Source organism: Heptranchias perlo, chromosome 29 (genome assembly GCF_035084215.1).
Source record: "Heptranchias perlo isolate sHepPer1 chromosome 29, sHepPer1.hap1, whole genome shotgun sequence".
Lineage (NCBI taxonomy): Eukaryota > Metazoa > Chordata > Chondrichthyes > Hexanchiformes > Hexanchidae > Heptranchias > Heptranchias perlo.
The window spans coordinates 28,079,329-28,101,483 of NC_090353.1; the positions used below are offsets into that span (position 1 = coordinate 28,079,329).

The following is a 22,155-nucleotide window of genomic DNA, read 5'->3' on the forward strand; positions in this document are numbered from 1 at the left end:
CACAGACATTCGCACACGCGCACTTTTTCCAACACGGGTAACGTAGCAATCGGAGGTAGGGAATTTAGCCTTTCTTCCCTCCTTGCAGGGCCAGACATGCAGTAGCCAATTGTAGCACTCTGACCACGGTCAACTTTCTCACTGCAGACCAGGAATCTAATCTGGGCATATTAGCACAGCTTTGAAAGTAAAGGCATCTTACCTGTATGTTTTATACTCGAGTCAAAGTAGGGTTGCACTAATTAGTATTTTGTCTAATTCTTCTCAGTCAGGATATAACATTCAGCTAGTCAGAAGTCTGTTTTCAGACCAATCGAATCAGATGGATCCATTAGTTGAAAATACTAAATGCATTTGTAATTCAAGTTATTAGGCCAAAATAATATTAGCAATCTCTGATGTACTTTGTTTCATGTGAACTTGCTTTTGAACTTGACGTTTGCTGTCAGCAAGAACGGAATTTCTCTTGGGCAAGATTCTCATTCTGTGCACATAGTATGTGGCTGTTGTCAACGGAAAGAGAATTTATTTTACGCACACATTACTTGTCTTCAGTAGCTTGGACATAACCTTCCGATTACAACTTAATCAGAGTTTAACTAGAGAATACAGCTGGTCTCAGTCAGACATAATTTTAATATTTGCAATGTGTTCCATTTATAGACTGATATTTTTCCAGTGTGTCCCAGCTGAAATATCAACAACTCTCAGGAGTTGCTAACAATTATCTAGAATCACCACCTCTGGAAACCTGGATCATTTTATTCAGTTTACATTTTGCAAAAATTAATTGTAGACTGTGAAATAGTGACTATAATCTTGCTCCCTTGTGTATGGTACATATTGGAGAAAAAAACAGATTTAAACCAGTAGGTTTTGATTCCACCACAATATTGAACAGAAGTAAACCTGCATTGTATTGAGTGTTCAACTATAGTGACAATTTGCAGCATGAAACTCTTGTGTGTGTGTTGATAATTGAAAACTGTGCTTTTTTCTAAACCCCTTGCCCTATCACTGGGAGAGCAAGAACTTATTTTGTTTGTCCATGAGCACTGAAGTCACTTCAGTAACTTTAAAGATCACACACTAGAAATTCGTCTTCTGGAGTGGATCTAGGATGGTGAGAAATTTCCATCTATCCCATGGATGCGCCTATGACGCTATCCCAAATCCTGGAATCCGAGTCATTAGTGTAATGCAGGCAGGCATCCACGTCAATTCTGACCCTACTCAGTTGCCTGCCTCAGGGGAAATGGGGGCGGAGGGATTTTGTCACAGTGTATGAGTGCCAGCTATATCAAAGATCTTTAAAATATAGTTGTAATTCTGATCTTTCATATTTGTCTCTTTCCCAACAACAATTGATCGCTCTGTGATTGCTTGTAGTAAGAAAAGTAGCCTTTTAAGTTATACTGGGTCCAATTCTGCCGGGATCGAGTCCTGGCATACTTTAACCTCTACCTGAATAATCGGACAAGGGTAAGGCCTCGCTTTAATGCCATCTCACCAAACAATAACATCTCTGCCAGTATTGCACTCCCTCAGTACTGCACTGGAGTATCAGCCTAGAATACGGCCCTGTCCTCGTATGGGGCTTAAACAGCATCTTTGAATTTCTTCAGCAGATTTAAACCAACATTAACAATTGTCCCATAGAAACATAGAAAATACATCTACCCGACAATGTGGAAAATTGCCCAGGTATGTCCTGTCCACAAAAAGCAGGTCAAATCCAATCCGGCCAATTACCGCCCCATCAGTCCACTCTCAATCATCAGCAAAGTGATGGAAGGTGTCGTCGACAGTGCTTTGAGCGGCACTTACTCACCAATAACCTGCTCACCGATGCTCAGTTTGGGTTCCGCCAGGACCACTCGGCTCCAGACCTCATCACAGCCTTGGTCCAAACATGGACAAAAGAGCTGAATTCCAGAGGTGAGGTGAGAGTGACTGCTCTTAACATCAAGGCAGCATTTGACCGAGTGTGGCACCAAGGAGCCCCAGTAAAATTGAAGTCAATGGGAATCAGGGGGAAAACTCTCCAGTGGCAGGAGTCATACCTAGCACAAAGGAAGATGGTACTGGTTGTTCGAGGCCAATCATCTCAGTCCCAGGACATTGCTGCAGGAGTTGGGCAACCATCTTCAGCTGCTTCATCAGTGACCTTCCCTCCATCATAAGGTCAGAAATGTTCGCTGATGATTGCACAGTGTTCAATTCCATTCACAACCCCTCAGATAATGGAGCAGTCCAAGCCCGCATGCAGCAAGACCTGGACAGCATTCAGGCTTGGGCTAATAAGTGGCAAGTAACATTCGCGCATGACATGTGCCAGGCAATGACCATCTCCAACAAGAGAGTGTCTAACCACCTCCCCTTGACATTCAACGACATTACCATCGCCGAATCCCCCACCATCAACATCCTGGGGGTCACCATTGACCAGAAACTTAACTGGACCAGCCATATAAATACTGTGGCTACAAGAGCAGGTCAGAGGCTGGGTATTCTATGGCGAGTGACTCACCTCCTGACTCCCCAAAGCCTTTCCATCATCTACAAGGCACAAGTCAGGAGTGTGGTGGAATACTCTCCACTTGCCTGGATGAGTGCAGCTCCAGCAACACTCAAGAAGCTCGGCACCATCCAGGACAAAGCAGCTGGCTTGATTGGCACCCCATCCACCACCCTAAACATACACTCCCTTCACCACCGGCGCACTGTGGCTGCAGTGTGTAACATCCACAGGATGCACTGCAGCAACTCGTCAAGGCTTCTTTGACAGCACCTCCCAAACCCACGACCTCTACCAACTAGAAGGACAAGAGCAGCAGGCACATGGGAACACCACCACCTGCACGTTCCCCTCCAAATCACACACCATCTTGACTTGGAAATATATCACCGTTCCTTCATCGTCGCTGGGTCAAAATCCTGGAACTCCCTTCCTAACAGCACTGTGGGAGAACCGTCACCACATGGACTGCAGCGGTTCAAGAAGGCGGCTCACCACCACCTTCTCAAGGGCAATTAGGGATGGGCAATAAATGTTGGCCTTGCCTGCGACGCCCACATCCCATGAACAAATAAAAAAATAGAAGCAAGAGTAGGCCATTCGGCCCTTCGGGCCTGCTCTGCCATTCAAAATGATCATGGCTGATCATCTAACTCAGTACCCTGTTCCTGCTTTTTCCCCATATCCCTTGATCCCTTTAGCATTAAGAAATATATCTATCTCCTTCTTGAATACATCTAATGACTTGGCCTCCACTGCCTTCTGTGGTAGAGAATTCCACAGGTTCACCATCCTGTGAGTGAAGAAACTTCTCCTCATCTCGGTTTTAAATGGCAAGCCCCGTATCCTGAGACTGTCGCTTACTCCCCGCATACCCCATGTACAGTTTGTGCATCTGACCTCTTCATTTAAAATAAATAATAGTAGGGTTTTGACCAAACTTGACAAATAATTTCCTTTCCTCCTCTGAGTTCCTTTAGAAGAAAAAGGCCTGTTAAGAACCATGTATATATAAACATGCAGTATTTGAACTTGTCACCTCAAAATATAACTCTGTTGATTATCATGTAATATTTTCATATTATTCAAGATGCTGAATTTATATTATCCAAAAACATGTGAAAATCTTAGTGCTGACTGGAAATAGACACTTAAAGGAGAGTGAAAAAGTAAAGGTACTTTATAAAGTGCTTCTTTAAATGAACTAAACAAGCGAGCAGGATATCTTGCCAATCGGGAGATATCTTGGTTTCACTGTGCACTTTACCTGTCAGTGGAACCATTTTGAATTTCTACCTATACACACAACTGTTTCAGTTCTTAGAGAACATATCAGTAATTACTCTGTTAGTAACACACAATATTTTGACAGTTTTTTTCATATTCCTTTAATAACTCATCTTGTTTGGGCAAAAGTTTTGTTTTAAAGTACTCCTAAAATGGATGAATTATAAAATTCACGACCCAGTCAATTTTGCAGTTTACTCAGAGCTTTCAGATCATGGATGGCTGATTGTCATTCATTGAGGACAATTTTATAAATGGAAGCTCAAAGTCATTTGAGCATTTTATAGTGCAATTTGCAGTTTCACGGTGCAATTTATATAAAGAGACATATATATATATATATACTAGCACTATGTTACTCATTGTAAATCAAGGGATGCACTGTTTTGTAACAAGAGGAACATTAAATCATGTTCTCACTGGAAAAGAAAAGGTTGAGAGGTGATATGATTGCTGTCTTTAGGACTGTTAAGAGACTAAATAATGTAGACTATGACGAGCTATTTCATCTTGTCCAGAACAGTAGAACCGGAGGACACGGCCTGTGCTTGAAGGGAGGTAAATTCAAAATTGATCTGCGAAAACAATATTTCAGTGAGCGAGTGGTCAACCTATGGAACAGACTCCCTAGGGAGATGGTGACAGCAGTTAGTATTGATTCTATTGGTAGCACTCTCACCTCTGAGTCAGAAGGTCATGGATTCAAATCCAACTCCAGAGACTTCAGCACATAGTCTAGGCTGACACTTCATTGCAGTATTGAGGGAGCCCTGCACTGTTGGAGGTGTCGTCTTTCGGATGAGATGTTAAACCAAGACGACGTCTGCTCTCTCAGGTGGATGTAAAAGATTCCATGACACTATTCAAAGAAGAACAGTTCAGTTTTCCCTGATGCCCTGGCCAATATTTACCCCTCAACCAACATTATTTAAAAAAAAACATTATCTGGTCATTTATCTCATTGCTGTTTGTGGGACCTTGCTGTGTGCAAATTGGCTGCCTCGTTTCCTACATTATTTCAATGAAAAGTACTTGTAAAGCGCTTTGGGGCGTCCTTAGGTTATGAAAGGTGTTATCTAAATGCAAGTTCTTTCTTTAATCAAATTCTAATCCAGTGATATTAACACAGTGCAATATGATTACAAAGTTGTGCGAAAAAGGACATGGATGTTCAGGCGATGACACTGCACTGGATGGCTTTAAGTTCCAATATGTACCAATAATTCAATCTGTCAAAATTGAGAGATACTATATTAATGGAAGGCTTTAGAATTCAGACTCAGAGTCCATTAATTATGAATTTTATAAGCTGCCCATTTTATTTCCAAAAGTCTTACTGAGAGGTTGAAACTTCCAATTACATTTTGCAAATTATTTGGGCAACCACATTTTTTTATATATATATATATATATATATAAAATAACTGGTTGGTAATTATAAATGCATCACATTTCTGAAAGGGTAATGTAATTAATTGCTTCCAGGGAAAATTTCCATCTGACTTTTTAAAAAATCATCATAGCATAAACTGAAAACATATTGGGTTAAATCAGATATTATTTTTGAACACAATGTAATGCACAAATGACTTTATTATTCATATGTTATTCACATGTACATAAATTGTATCACTTGGTGTCCTTGCTATGTACCATTTATTTATTAATCATTTTCAAGACTCTTATACTATGATTGAGGTTTGCATTAAAATGTAATGAGCTTACAACTTAGCTTTTTTTAAATGTAAGCCAAGCTCCCCCTTTGGTTCAGTTGATAATGGCAGTTTATTCCTGATCCATACAGACTAGACAAGCTCAGGTTAATTTTTTGGCCTGTGAAGAGTTAACTGACCCCAGCCAGAAGAGCTGGGGCATATAATTGGCCTCATTGGCCTGGTCTTGGAAGAGAAAAATTAGCTAGTATTTCCACCCCTGATTATTATCCAGTGATCTATAATAGAAAGTGTTTGTGTGTGCATGTTGGGTGAAGAAAGGTCTGGCTGTGAGTCCCTGCATGGTGAAATAGCCTACCAATACTCACTACTTAGGCTCACACAAAAATAAAACATTACCACACTTGGATAACGTACTGGAAGGAGCTCAACACCTGTGGAGTCATAAGATGAATACAGATGAAAGACGACAATCAGCCCACCATACCTCATCCACTCAAAAAGAAAACCTACAGTTTTTCTCCACCACACACCCCCACCCCCCCAAACCATGACATCCTACAGGCTCTTGAATGGCTTAAGATTTTGGTCTCCACTATTCTTCCTGGCAGTTTGTTTTAACTGTTCCGAGCAGTAGACAATACCATCAAGAGAGAAAAAGGAAAGAAAATTTGATAAAGACCATGTGCATTCTCCAATTCCACTCTAAAGTATTGTGAATCCTTAGCTTATTTCCTCCAGCAAAATCCCTAAGTTCTGCCTGTCACATTTCAAAGCTGGGCTCAAACAGGAAACTCAAATTTACTGTGTTCTGTCATTCCTATAACCACCTCCACTTTGCATGAAGCCTTTTTTTGTTAAAGAGTGTACTATCTCCTTTTCCCTGGACAAGTTTGCCAGACTATGCACCTCTGTGACTAAAGTGATAGGTGTGCAACCTGCTTAACCAATGGTGCTCTTCAGCTTGCCATTAAGACATGTGTAACCGTGGCCCAGCAACAATTTGCAATCTCCCTTATAGAAAGACATCTCCCCTTTGTTAAGTACAAGTCTATAGCTGCATGGATGAGGTAGAACAGAGCTCACCAAAGCATCAAACAAGTCTCAGTCTCTCTCTCTCTACACGCTAGTTTTAATAGTTCCATCATCTGTGTCCAGCTTTGTTCACCAGCAGTATTGAAGAGCTTCATATAAAAAAAAACTGACGGTGACTGTCCTTTGTTTTTCTTCAAAGCTTTACCAATTTGATATGCCTTTGGACAACAATGCAATACCCATCCTTTGGTGGGTGAAATGTAATTGATTGCTGCACGAATTAGTCAACCTTTTATCTGTTTGAATTGAACGTCTAGGGTTGAGCAAAATACCAAATTTTCATACAGCGATATCAATCTGGAATTTTTTTTAAACAATAATTATCATGTTTAATAAAAATTGACATGAAATATATGTGATTAACCTTTCTTGCCCTTACCTTTTGTAAGTTATGTGTTTTAAACATCTCCAGAGATTGCATGAAGTTTAGTTCTATCTAATCTGCACTCTTTTTTAGACAATTTAATGAATGCTGACTAGATTTCAAGGACATACAAATGGGAAGGTCAGAAATGTATTGAGTCTACAAGGGCAAGTGCTGAGAATAATTAGAAAGGGAAAGCAGTCACCAATCTAGCTTTCACAGTACTGGAGATGACATGATCAATAAATATGTACACATTATCTGTGAGCAGATGTACAGTCCTATATTTCTATCCTGCTACATCCATCGTAATGGAATCATGAGATAGTCATTTCAGTGCTAGTATAAAGAAGTCATGATCAGGAAAACATCAGTACTGTGAGCCAAAATATAAAGAGAAAAATTAAAACTATTGTATGTGTCATACTGCATTGTATTAAGTTTGCCGACATCTAATTTATAGTGCCAGTTGTTAGTATATGCACAGGAGTCTTTGTGTTTCTTGCAAAACTCTCTCTGACCCTATTATAGCTCTAGTCTATTGTCATAATGTTGTATGTCATTCCCTCCCTGCCATGAGACAGAGTCAGCGTTATTCCAATGTGTTGCTCCACCATACTGTTTTAATTACCATTTATAAATGCCATGGACACTTGTCACGTCGAGAGTGGCTTGAGCAAATTAGTAAAACCGGTTCCTTGACTTTCATGTTCACTGGTGCCAACATCCATCTGTTCACAAATAGTTTGTGGTAGGCTGTAAGTCTAATCTGTGATTTTTAAGAGTGGAATGATTTAAGTGTTGACATTTAACATTCTAGTTGTAATTTTATTGTTTGTGGGGCACTGTAGAGACATTTATAATCGTGAAAAATATGAAAAGGGTATAAACGCATGATTTGCTTTGTGTGCAAAGTCCTCAGCAGTGACTTGCTCAAGAGTCACATCTGAGTGAGTGGCCCTTGAGCAGAGCACTGCTCAGAATTATGTCTTTCAACAGTGAGCATCTTTGGTTGGCTAATCTTCCTTTATGTAATGCTGTGAGCAATGGAGGCTGCATTGGAGTTATCTAAGAAACAGGAGCAGGAGTAGGCCATATAGCTTCTCGAGACTGCTCTGCCATTCAATAAAATCAAGGCTGATCTTCGACCTCAACTCCACTTTCCCGCCAAATCCTCATATCTCTCGATTCCCTTAGAGTCCAAAAATCTGTCGATCTCAGTCATGAATGTACTCAATGACTGAGCAGCCACAGCCCTTTGGGTAGAGAATTCCAAATATTCATGGCCCTTTGAGTGAAGAAATTCCTCCTCATCTCAGTCCTAAATGTCCGATCCTTATCCTGAGACTATGTCCCCTAGTTCTAGACTCACTCTCCAGCCAGGGGAAACATCCTCTCAGCATCTACCCTGTCAAGCCCTCTTAGAATTTTATATGTTTCAATGAGATCACCTCTCATTCTTCTAAACTCCAAAGAGTATAGGCCCATTCTACTCAATCGTTCCTTTTTTTTTATTCGTTCAGGGGATGTGGGCATCGCTGGCGAGGCCAGCATTTATTGCCCATCCCTAATTGCCCTTGAGAAGGTGCTTTCTTGAACTGCTACGGTCCGTGTGGTGAAGGTTCTCGCACAGTGCTGTTAGGTAGGGAGTTCCAGGATTTTGACCCAGCGACAATGAAGGAACGACGATATATTTCTAAGTCGGAATGGTGTGTGACTTGGAGGGGAACGTACAGGTATTGTTGTTCCCACGTGTCTGCTGCCCTTGTCCTTCTAGGTGGTAGAGGTCACGGGTTTGGGAGGTGCTGTTGAAGAAGCCTTGGCGAGTTGCTGCAGTGCATCCTGTGGATGGTACACACTGCAGCCACGGTGTGCCGGTGGTGAAGGGAGTGTATGTTTAGGGTGGTGGATGGGGTGCCAATCAAGCGGGCTGCTTTGTCCTGGATGGTGTCGAACTTCTTGAGTGTTGTTGGAGCTGCACTCATCCAGGCAAGTGGAGAGTATTCCATCACACTCCTGACTTGTGCCTTGTAGATGATGGAAAGGCTTTGGGGAGTCAGGAGGTGAGTCACTCACTGCAGAATACCCAGCCTCTGACCTGCTCTTGTAGCCATAGTATTTATGTGGCTGGTCCAGTAAAGTTTCTGGTCATTGGTGACCCCAGGATGTTGATGGTGGGGGATTCGGCGATGGTAATGCCGTTGAATGTCAAGGGGAGGTGATTAGACTCTCTCTTGTTGGAGATGGTCATTTCCTGGCACTTGCCTGTCACAAATGTTATTTGCCACTTATCAGCCCAAGCCTGGATGTTGTCCAGGTCTTGCTGCATGCGGGCACGGACTGCTTCATTATCTGAGGGGTTGCGAATGGAACTGAACACTGTGCAATTATCAGCGAACATCCCCATTTCTGACCTTATGATGGAGGGAAGGTCATTGATGAAGCAGCTGAAGATGGATGGGCCTAGGACACTGCCCTGAGGAACTCCTGCAGCAATGTCCTGGGGCTGAGATGATTGGCCTCCAACAACCACTACCATCTTCCTTTGTGCTAAGTATGACTCCAGCCACTGGAGAGTTTTCCCCCTCATTTCCATTGACTTCAATTTTACTAGGGCTCCTTGGTGACACTATCAGTCAAATGCTGCCTTGATGTCAAGGGCAGTTACTCTCACCTTACCTCTGGAATTCAGCTCTTTTGTCCATGTTTGGACCAAGGCTGTATTGAGGTCTGGAGCCGAGTGGTCCTGGCGGAACCCAAACTGAGCATCGGTGAGCAGGTTATTGGTGAGTAACTGCCACTTGATAGCACTGTCGACGACACCTTCCATCACTTTGCTGATGATTGAGAGTAGATGATTGGCTGGATTGTATTTGTCCTGCTTTTTGTGGACACGACATCCTCATAGGACAACCCTCTCATCCCAGGAATCTGTATTTGAAATTCAGATTTAATATTGTTGGGATATTTCTGTGAATAAAATAGCCCAGGACCTAACAGTGTTGCAAAATTCAAATCTTGAGGATTTTGCAAGAATCCAGTTAGTATTCTAATGACTGATATGCTAGGTTTTTGGCATTAATCCATCACTGTGTTGTGTAATTATTCGAGCTGCTTCTGTTGACAGAAGGTTAACATCTCAGTTCACTGCACAGGTCCAAGTCATTTACACTAACATTTTCTGTAAGTCCCAATCCTGTGCACAGTTTAAACTCTTGATCTATCAGTGTTTCACATGTTGTTGTGAAATGTGTTCAAGAACATTCATGTGCAGTCATTTTATTGTCGTGATACAGTTAATCAAAAAGATTTTTTTTAAAACCTGCTAATTACAGGAAATCCCTACTTGCAGAAAGTACTTGAACAAGAATTTCTTTTACAGAGATGGCATTTTAAGAAAGCATTGAATATTGCTCAAATTAACTATTTGAAATAGAGGAAGTCACAGGGCTACATGGAGAGAGCAAGGCAGTGGGATTAGTTTTGAAATGCTGCAGCAAAGACCCAACACAGGTGTGATGGCTGAATGGCCTCCATCTGTGTTGTAAATTTCTGTGGCTTTGTACTTCATAGAGTGAACCAAGCAAATGTTCTCATTCAGGCAAACAGAAATTGATCTATGATACTGAACTTTTCAGCTCTATGTGAATTGTAGAGCTCAGTTTTATTTTAAGGATTAGATGAAAAGACAGTAAAAGCATGGTTGCACATTCCTGTCTATGGTTATCGTAATATATATTAAAGTATTTGTCATTTTAGAATTTTAAAATGACACAATGGCATAACATCATGAATTGTAGTTTTGTGCTTTTTCTGTTTGTTAATTGAAAATCTCACTATATTTATGGATATAGGTCACTTAAAAAAACCCAGTGCTTTACTATGTATGAATTCCATTATATAAGCAGAAAAATCTATCTTATTTGTGCTAAGAAAATGTGACCAAATAGGTTGTTACATAATGATTAATTGCTGCTGGAACATTATCCCTGGTCACTGAAGAGAGCAACAAAACACTGCAGGATTGTACTATGTTTAAATTGATGTCACCTATGTGCAAAATTTTGACATTGCCATCAGAATTTGATACACAGCATCAACCGATGACCTATTTTAAAACTAAATCTTTATTTATATTTGTAATTTAAGAACATCTATTTCAAGAATGTGAATGATTATAAATATACTCTCTTGAAGGTGACTCTTGTTAAATGGAATAGGATAGAATAAATATAATAAACTTGTCTAAATTACTGGAATGATTACACCAGTGCTGACTAACATTTATAAATATTTGCTACTGTATTTAAAAAAAATAATTCATTCTGTGAAGTGCATAAGACATTTGGACATAATCAAATGCAAGTATATTGTTGTAAATTAAGGAGAGATAATGTGTTTTTGTAAAATGCGCTCATATTACATAGAGTGAAGTTAGTGGGATAAACGTTTGTTACCCACAGCAATTAGGATGCACAAATTTGTATCATGTTGGTAATTGTGTCACCACGCAGGAAAATTTAAATGTGCACTGGTAGTAAAAAAAAAAATCTTCAACTATTCTCCCTTCTTCCTCTCCTCTCCTATCTCCAATTTTCTCCTTTCTACTGAAGTCACTGATTTGCTACGGTGCGGTTCCTCTCCAGTACCTTACCCAAGTGGCCATTCTTCATCTATGAGGTTAGACTATCAGTGCTGCTGGGTTATTCATACATGCAGACGTGCAGCCAAGCCCTATTATCTGGCATCCACGCACAAGCCTTTTCAGGTGGGGGTAACTGGGAGCTGCGGTTGATCTTTCCTCTAACTAGCCAAAGGTGTCTGAACTGTTGCCCTGGATGAGATCAGCAACTTTAGCACATACCAGGAATCAAATCTGAAATCTTCAGTTCTGTATGGCTTTGTGATACACCAGACCATTATAGAATTAAATGCATATGAAATCCAGACCAACATCTCAGATATTTACAGATATAAATTCTGAGTTCAAGGCTTGCACATGCAAAATACAAAATTACAGATTTGCTTCTATCAGGTTTACCAATTTACAGAATTAAATGTATGTACTAAACACAGTTTTTTTGACAGTATTTTAAAAGCAAACCTCCATTAATGGAACACAGAAAAAAATGAAATTCCATTTAATAGAACACAATTGTTACATAATCTAGAAATTGTGTCATTTTATATAAAAGTATAATGACAAAAATGAAACAGTATTTAATTCTTTTATAGCTCAGAAGCAATCTTCAGAATTTGAATTTGACAATAAGTCATGATGCAACTCAGTAAGTATTTCTTTTAGTTTTTTTTAAGAAAGTCAATGCTGTGTAGTTATAGAAATGAGAGATTTCATCATCTTTGGCTGAGTTTAAGCTCATAAGCAAGGCTGATTTCATAGCATACTAAATTGCACTGTCTTATAGATGCATGCTTAACCTTTGCAAAAATTGCAGCAGTTAATACTGCTAATTATACGTGAGCCAAAATTAAAGTACTGATATATTTATCTCTGTGCTAGAACTCACGATGGAGTCAAAATGTGCTAATATATGAGACAAATAAAGCAGTTATCCATTTATTTTGGCGAGCATGTCAGTGTTTTGCAATAGTACTGGACAAAAGGGGAAATTTATTGTAAGTTCAGAATCAACTACCCAATTTGCTAACAAATGACCAGTAATTTAGCAGTTCATGTAATTTTCAGTTTGCCCTTTTATTATACTAAATGTCCCAAAGATGGTCAATGGTTGTGTGACTCTTTGGCCTTCATTTCAAATACTTTTACCTAGTTAATTCCCAATAGATCTATGTAGGTAATACTATTAACTGGTTTCCGATAGTGCATAATTAATTCTATTTCTATTTTAAGCAAAGTGCTAAGTAGTTCCACCAGCTCAGTATTTTGGTTGGCACAATTCTTTTTAATGTAATCCAAAATTACCCTTATTTTATCATTTGAAAAGTCACTGAGAGCATGGGAGCTATTGAAGTCCTCCATGACTTGCAAAGGAATTAACACATTGAGAAATTTTAATATTTCACTAATAACATCTGATTTGTTAACATGATGAGTAAAACGCTGATTTCTCATCCACAAATTCGGGTCTCGTCCATCTCATATGAAGTTCGACAAAATCGTTCACTCCTAAGCATACCTCAACTGAAAAAAAGATTAATAAAGTTTAGATCACCACATGCTGGTAGCTCACTCCACACTTTATACGATCGGACATTACAATATATGCAGTGCATTTAGGTATATTGAGGCTTTGAAGCCTTAAATATTTGTTCCTTTCTGTGGGTGTTTTGCATTGAGGTCTTCCTTCTGGTCAATTTTTAGATTACTTTGGCTGAAAAAGAATTTTACCAGAATAATAGGCTTTGTTCAACCGAAGCCATTCTCTGTCATTCAGATTCTGGGTGCAGCTCCTCCTCACACTAACCATGCAGCCCTGTAGCCTCAAAAGCAGTGTTATATCATTTTAGCAATGTGACATCTCTTAGATTGCTGTAGCTTAATGTGCTCTTACAATTTGAATTTTCAACAGCATCATCTGTAAAAATGACACAGTATGACAATGAACAAGGGTTAAACTTGAATAATTGCTCTAACTTATTACCACCATTACTGCTTTGGTTAGTAACAATAACAATAATAAATATGCTGGATTGTCAGAAGAAATGGGTGAGGATCAAGAAATTTAAGGCAGTTACTTTACCCTCACATCATTCTGTGATCAATGTCTCTTTATTTTGGCTACCCCCACTCCCAATTAAGCAAGTGAAACAGTGATCTCACAGACTACTTTTACCTCTCAAGCTTGACTTTCAATCCAATTCAGGCTGGAATAAAATTCTGTCTGCTGGTAATAAAAGTCTTAAGTGAAATCAGTTTGTACATACATCTGCAGCACAAAACAACCCTTAATTGAGTACAAATTGGCAATCTTAGTGCATTTATTTATTTTTTTAATCAAGCCTGCCAGTGGCATTCATAGAGTCTTCCATTTCTCATCAGTTACTAGTATGGTGATTTCCTATATTTGGCATCAGGTTTGATGTCCACAGTTCACGGTACATTCACACTACCTTTTATCGTTGGTGTGAAACTATTTTGTGTCAAGGTCTGCACTGACCATGAAGCAAAGCAGAGTAAGATTGCCTCCTCCAAGGCAGTGTCATTCCTTTTCACTGCAATGTCAGTTGTGGCCCTGACTCTGGATTCAGGCTGCATTTGCAGTGTAACTGCAGTATTGATACAATGCAAAACCACTTCACACCAATGCTAGTAAATGCACCCAAAGAGATTTTGAAGAAGATCTTCCAGGGTCTGCACCTGGGTGCAACTGTATCACCTGGGCATAGTGAATATCAAAATCGGGCAGGACAGTGCATGCCTAAAAATACCCCTTTCATCTAAATTAAGTCAGACAGGCTTTGACTCAGCTAAATTTTGGATATACGCTGCGCTCAGGCACCGACCCAGAAAAATTCCTCCTTAGATTCTTAGAAAATGACTTCTTGATGTTAAACTCCCACTTTTATATTGCTGCAAAGTGGTTTCCGCTTTATAACTACAGATTTGGGTCACGATCTGACATCAACGGGGAGTGGTGAGAGACCTCCTGGAGGACACTGTCAATTTGGAAAGTTGCGAAGTTGGAACTTCCAAGAGAATAAAGTTCAGTTAAAACTTAAGAATTGAAATGGGATGAAGGTCTACCATAGTGCACATTTAATGGGACATTCACATTAGACATCTTACTGGTGTGGCATGGTTCAGAGTGTTGCATATTAAGAAATGCTACAGATCAATCTGATTTTGCTCTTGAACAGTCAACAGCAGAATTCCATAGAGTGTATTGTTTAGAGATGTTATAACATATGGCCAGCAGTAAAATGATAAATATCCACTCCTAAGTTTGTCAATAATTTTGAGGGAGTAATAGTTGCAAGTGGGTCGTGTCATTTTTTGCTATTGGGTCTGGAGCTGTGTAATTTATCTTCAACAAAGAGAGAAAATCAACTCATTTACACTTGATGTTTGGTTTCACACAGTTCTCCATCACTGATGTGCTCATGAGAATTTTTTTTTAAGTTGTGTCCTTATTGATGGAATGGCAATTTTACAGCGTGCATTAAACTGTTCAGTGTTACATTTTAAAATTATATGGCATTCCAAATAATACTGACACTGAGTGAACATTGACATCAGCAAAAGCCACTTGAATTAACATAAAAATTGTGTTCAAAGTCCTTAGTGGTAAGACAATAGATTTGTTCATTCACCTTGTGTTCAATATATCAAAGAAATAACTTCTGAGTTACTAGGCCATATTGATAATTATAGTTATTAAGATGATAATAAAAGTGAAAAAAATTATAAATTTAGTGTGAATCAGAAACTGCTGGCTTTTCAGTTATTGTCCAGTGTGGTGTGGTAAGACTTTCTGATGCACTGTTTTTCACATACACCAGTCTAGCTTAAAATTTAAGCCACGGAAAAAGGAACGTTAATGTGTCCTGTTCAGTAGCTGTGTTAAGGATCAGCATTGAAACAAGTAATTTCATTACAATGACTAGGACTTTTTGGCTTTCATTCTAATGGTTATAAGCCGGTACTACTGCAATTGATAGGTTGGGAGTATAAACTTCAAATAGTTAAATGCTCAATTTATAGTGTGATCTTTTCAATATTAATAAAATATGTGCTTTAAAAAAAACCCTGGCCTGCACTATTGTGGGAAAGGCTTTTGTTCATAGTGCACTCATTTATTTTTAACTTGCCTGCCTTGTCCCATGCATTAGCTGTAGTTTCCTACTTTTCCTTCACATCTACCTTGACTTTATTCCAGTCCTCTGTGCCCTTACCCATGCTCCTGTTCTTGATCTCTTGCAGCACTGATTCCTTCTATAACTCACACAGGTACCAATCAGCCCAGTCTCACACTACTGCACACTGCATCCTGTAGATTGCAACATTTGCTGCCTCTCATCCTCTTTCATCTAGCTAGTAGAGACTAAAAATACTTGTTTTATTGCATATGTGTGGACATCTTGCCAGGTTCGGTTCTTCAGGTGGGAGATTTTGTTTTTTTGACATCCAGTCTTAGCATTCTGTGTGCGTTCCTTGCGCTCTGAGGAGCACACCGTACTGCATCATTGTGACATTTTCATCTGTCATAAATTGAAGATAGTGATGCAAAAATTCTTATTGGATATGCTAATAGGATGACAAATTTTCAACAAAAACATATAAAATGCAAGCAGATCTCTTGTAATATTGGTCCTGGCGAGTCAGAGAATTTACTGTTTAATAACTATGGCAGTTTTGCCATGTATTGCACAATATTTTATTGGGGCTAAAGATTTACATTGACTGAATGTTAAATTCTGTTTTTATTACATGGTATAGTATACTGGAATTTTAACCAGTGCATGGAATTTGAATTCCATGACTTCTTTATTCTGTGAAAACTATCATGAGTGGCTTTTATGTTCTATATAAAGCTACACATATATAGTTAATCTTTATCCTTCACCATTTTTAAAGATGGTATGCAAAGAAGTATACCAGTTGGAGATAGGTGTCTGGTGTTAGTATTGTGGAGGGATGGGTTTTAGCTGCACTGGGATCAGTCTTGGGCTTTGGTGGCACTTGGGTGATGCTCCTGGAGTTTGGCAGCTTTTGCTGGGGTGCTAGGGTTTGATAGCATCTGGATGACCTTTTGGCCTGCCCCCACTTTGGAGGAGTATCTGGGGTTTGTCAGTACTGGGGTTGGAATATGATGTTTAGCTCACTGGTGGATTCTTGACATCTGTTAACAATGAGAGAAGGGGGAGGGAACTGGCCTGACAGCACTGTGGCTATTGGGAGGAGGAGAGGATCCAGGTCTGGCATCACTTATTTGTAGGTTTCTAAGAAATCTCTTCAATGATTGAATTTAGTGTTTTGAGATGTGTTCCTGCAGCTGTTTATCTCTCCACCTCTCAGTTTTTTCTTCACTCACTCATGCTCTCTCTCTCTCCTTTGTCTTATGCACACACTCAAAGCTGTGACTAATTAGAACAATTGCATTTTTTAAATATCAACAAAACACATGATGCTAATCGCAACTCATTTGCCTAAGAATCTTTCAAAATTGAACTCTTTGTTAAAAGAAATGATATTGCTATGAAAACACTGTGGGTCTTTTTCAACTTCGCCACCTGGGCAGTAATCTGGAAGAGCGGATGGCCCGCCCGTTGTAGAATCTGCCCAATTTCTATTGCTTGATTTCAATGGAATGAGAAATGGGTGGGTTCTACAACAGATTGGTGATCTGCCTAGCCGGCGAAGTTGAAAAGTACTCTCTGTGTATCTGTCTCTCAGCTTGATATGCTTTCTGAAGTAAAAAAATGAATAGCTTTTAATTAAAAGTTAGTTGAAAACTTACTCAAGTACATCGTCCAGTTTGCATACACATCCTTTTCAAAAATCCACAAACTGTTATGGACAGAGACACAATTTGACTTTTCCACTGAAAATAAATATTATAATACATAATTTGAACATTAACAAAAGATGCAACAGATGTGTGATCAGTATAGGATCATGTATGAAATGTAGCTCTTATTTCTCTTGCTAATACACACACATATATGTACACTTGCACACTTAAATATATATATATAAGACTGTTCAAAAAAAAAATCAAATCTAAACTTCACTTGAATAAAGCTTTTGAAATTTGTCCTGTAGTTTTTCCTCGAGTAACATTGAAAAACAATCAAGTATAAATAATACTGGAAACTGAAGAAAAATATTCCAGGACTGGAGCAGCCTAAATACTATTGTGTCCTGGGAAATTGTGGATGCGACACAGGCTCAGACTGCAGGACCTGCCTTGAGCTGCTAGAATCACAGATCTAGGCAAAAGTATCAGGTCCAAGCCCAAGTTTTTACAAGAGACCTGCTAGTAAAAACCTTTAATGAAGATATTAAAAGACAATTCATTGGATACATTTGATCATGTAATTGTGAAATATTTAATTATTTGATGCTTTTATTTTGTCTAAAGCCTTATTTGGCACATGAAAAATTTCACTTACTGAAAAAATGGGACAAAAACTTTTCAAAAAGCATTTTGAACAATTGGTTGATCAACAAAGTATGACGGTGAAATGTTGACGTACACTTTTGCCAGTAAAGAATTTTGACATGATTGCACCACTGTAAATGTTTTCATAAAAAGATGACTCAAAAAACATGAGCCAGAAAGTAAACTTAATGTGGATAGGAAGGTCATAAGCATGACTTTTAATATATTATGGATAGATGTAAGATGCTCATTGAATTGTATCGGTTATAATGTCTGTTACTGTGTGTAATCTAAAACCAGTATCACTGTTGAGTATTGATTCAACTGCATGTTCCAAAATCCAGTGGATGGTACTCCAGAAAAATCTGACCTTGTATTTTCTATGTTGGCTGCAGACGACCTGACACAGTCAAGCAGAAGAATGCTTTTCCACCAAATTTCATTCATTCTCTTGATTCAACTCACATGATGCTAACAGCACTCTATTGTTACAGGTGAGCTATTGACTGATAGCCAAACTGAAAAATTAACCTTATCATAACTGAAATATTTGCCCCCATTTTTAAAATATTTTTAATGTTATAACCTGGAAAAATATATTCTTCCTTAGGTTGTCATGCTTTGTTTTAACACTTCATTTTTAAAGTGGATTTGAAATGCTTTTAGATCCTTAAGTTACTAAATTTACTCTCCAAATCCATAACATTTTTCACACAATTTTTCCAGTAATTATTCCTATAAATGTCTATTGCTGTGTTATTGCACACTGAATTTTAATCTTGCTTTTACCCAAGTATAAAACAAAATGATGGGCGCAACATTGGACCGTATAGCGCCCATTGTTTCGGCACTACACGGCCTCTCTGACATCCAAGATGGCGTCTTGGATGCGCACGCACATTTCCAGTGTGACGTGTGCCAGACGCCACCTTGGTATAGGAGTTAGCGCATGCACAAATACCGAACGCTGGAAGCACGTAAAGTAGGGAGAAAATACATGCAATCAGTGTGCAACGCTGATTTAAAGTGATAGACACCATTTTGGACCTTAACGCTCAGCTCAATGCACAATCTTAACCCCGACCATCTGAACGTGTCTTACAGTGCCTGAAGGACCCCCCACCAGTGCTATTTAAAGGGGCCATGCAGGAGTTGCAGGTTAGTTGCTGGATTATTGCTTCTGGCTGCTGGAGGAGTAGGAAGTGTTTTTTGAACCTCCCTATTCTTAATGACAGTTCCTAGACTACTTTTGAGAGTGCTTTGGCAGGTACTGCCTTACGGGTTGGAAAGTTACAACCGTGGTGGAACAACATTTCTGCTTACCATGAGCGGTCTGCTAGGGCTCCCACTGGGCATTGAGCACAACTGGGAGCATGCAGAGAGGCCACGCAGAGCAGGTCAAGCTGCGAGGACAAGGAGGCGCAGGGCACTGAGCAGGAGGCCCTACCCAATGAGGGCCTTCTGGGATCAATTCTCTTACCTCAGGAGCATTTCAGGCCTCTGCTGGCGACATGTGCAACGTCTCGCAGTATGCAGTGCACTGCTGCATAAGGGTGGTCACCGTACCAGATGAAGAACAGGTCCATCACATCCCTCTGCACAGAGACAAGCAGAACGAGTGAGTACAGCGGTTTGCCCACATTGCTGGCTTTCCCATGGTGCAGGGTGCCATTGACTGCATACATATTGCCCTGCGTGCCCCGCACATCAACTCAGCCATCTTCATCAACTGAAAGGGCTTCCACTCCCTTAACGTGCAGCTGGTGTGCGATCACACCCCTCGAATCATGGAGGTTGATGCCCACTACCCTGGGAGCAGTCAAGACGTCTTCATCGTGCGGCAGTCCAACGTGCCAGCTATCTTTCACCCGACCCGGCAAGTCAAAGGCTGGCGACTGGGCGACGAGGGCTATCCCCTCATGCCGTGGCTTATGACACCGGTGAGGAGCACACGTGCTCAGCAGGCCTATAATGAGAACATGTTGCCACACGCAACATCGTGGAGCACACCATAGGCCTCCTCAAACAACACTTCCGCTGCCTGGACCGTTCTGGAGGAGCCGTGCAGTACTCCCCTGAGCGGGTGAGCAGATTTGTGGTGGTCTGCTGCATGCTTCACAATCTCGCCATCATGAGGGACCAGTCTTTGCCACGAATGATTGGAGAAGACCCTGAGCCAGAGGTGAAGGAGGAGGAGGAGGGGGCTGAGGGGGAAGAGGCGGAGGAGCAGGAGGAGGAAGAGGCTGAGGAGGAGGGGGTGGAGCCGGAAGAGGAAGTGGAGGAAGACGCAAGGGTGCAACAGGAACCACACGCCTTGTCTGCAAGGGCTCTGCGTGCTCGCCTCATCCGTGCCCGCTATCAATAATTTGAAGTACATCCCCCAACTCACCAACAGTCCTACACTCCCCACCTTTCCGCTCCCACAAAACAATCAAATCGCCCTCCATCTGATTACACATTGGTGTCCCTCTCAGCTTATTGCGTAAATAAAAACCACCACCAAATGCAAAATCAAAGTCTCATTTATCAATGAATAAATAAAATTATGCAAACATAACAGAACTATTCACCCTTATGCATTCCCTTAGTGCCTTTTGTTCGTGTGCCTTTACTATCCTAGTGCTCCTACGAGGTGCTTCCCCAGTGGCTGGAGCATGGGTGGTGGAAGGTTGCTGGCCTTCAATGGAGAAACATGCAGATGGCCTTGGAGGACGACCTCAAGCAGCTCTGGGCCAGGAGGGCCCGGCGTCAGACTGCACCATCTCAGCATGGGCTGCAGCAGTCTGGCCTGGCTGCCCGATAGGCAACAACAGGAGCACTGGCAGAGTGGCAGGGGTGGGAACGGGAAGGTTGTCATCCTGAGAGTGGACAGCAGGTCCGACTGCCATGGCGCCACTGCCACTCTCCCGGGGCGGCGCCTCAGCAACCCTGCTGATCAGCTGGAGAATGGACTGCTGTGACGCCCTGGAAGCCCCGTTCCACAGTGTTCCCCAGACCCATGATTGCAGCAGTCTGAGCTTCCAAGACAGCAGTCTGAGCTTGGATGGCAGATGTTTGTGCTGCAATGGAAGCTGTGACATCAGTCATCAGACGCTGCATCATGGTGGGTTCCACAGGTGCGCTGATGGAGGTGACCACCCATTCCATGTTGGAAAGGATGGGCTCCAAGCTCTGCGGAAAGCCCTGTGCCAAGTTGGAGCTGGACTCCTCCATGCCCCTTCTCATTATGCGCAGGTTTTCCAGTGCCCCCAAGCATTTGTTGGTGTGCGCCCATCAGCCATCTTCTGTAGCCTGGCCCACCGAAGTCCTCATCTAACTCCTCTGCAGCAGAACCAGTGATTGACCTCGCCCTCCGGCGAGCTGGCACCTGTGGTATCCGTTCCGCCCGCCCCAGCTCCTGCGCACTTGTGCTCGATGTCTCACCACGTGCAGATCCCTCCTCTAACCTAACCTGTAAAGGACACGCAGGGTCAGTCTCTGAGCTAGTGGAAGCAAGTGTCAGATCGAGTGACGCTGTGGCTTCAGTGTCCTCCACCTCTTCCTCCTCAGATGGTGCCGCCGCATGTTCTTGGGTATCTGCAATGACAAAGGGAAACAGGTTGAGGTGTGGAATGGGAAGAGGAACAAGTAAGACGTTTGTGCTGACAGCATGTGCAGCACGTGAGTCAGAAAAGATTATGGGAGGAGAGAGATGTGGAAAAGGAGAAGAAGCATTAGATATGTGGAGACCCCCTTCATCGGAACCTCCAGCGTGGCATGTTGTGATGGCTGCAGCGACAGGCCACCCAATAATCCTAAGCACTGTCTCCTTTGGGGGTGTGAGGGCGTGTAAATGTGCCCATCCACCCTCGGGTCCCTCCTGTTGCCGGCTGTTATGTGCCACCTTCTCCTGCAAGACAGAGGACAGTGTGTCAGTGAATGCCCTGCAAGGTGTGTGGGTGATGTACCTGTTATGGTCGAATAGTTGCCAGTTTGTGTGACTTGTCAGTGGGTTGTGTGGCCTGCAAGTGTGGTACTATGTGCGGGTGAGATGCAGCATGCCGAGTGCAGCATTGCGTATGGGTGGGCAGTGATTGTTGGTGGGTGGGTGGGTGACGGGGGGTGTCGTGCGTGGAGCAGTGGTGCAGTTGGTAG

The 22,155-nt window shown here is 41.3% G+C and overlaps 1 protein-coding gene across 2 annotated transcripts in view; it reads left to right on the forward strand.

The window, feature by feature from the left end:
* The window catches only part of polrmt (polymerase (RNA) mitochondrial (DNA directed)), a 90,122-nt gene that overhangs the window by 57,168 nt on the left and 10,799 nt on the right, over positions 1-22,155 (forward strand). For both annotated transcript variants that reach the window (XR_010957920.1, XM_067968360.1), the window contains exons 16-17: positions 12,173-12,225; positions 18,417-18,515. Coding sequence is in view for 1 of the 2 variants with exons in the window: in XM_067968360.1 (XP_067824461.1) it covers positions 12,173-12,225; positions 18,417-18,515 (152 nt within the window). In the remaining variant the exon portion in view is untranslated. The remainder of the gene's footprint in view (positions 1-12,172; positions 12,226-18,416; positions 18,516-22,155) is intronic.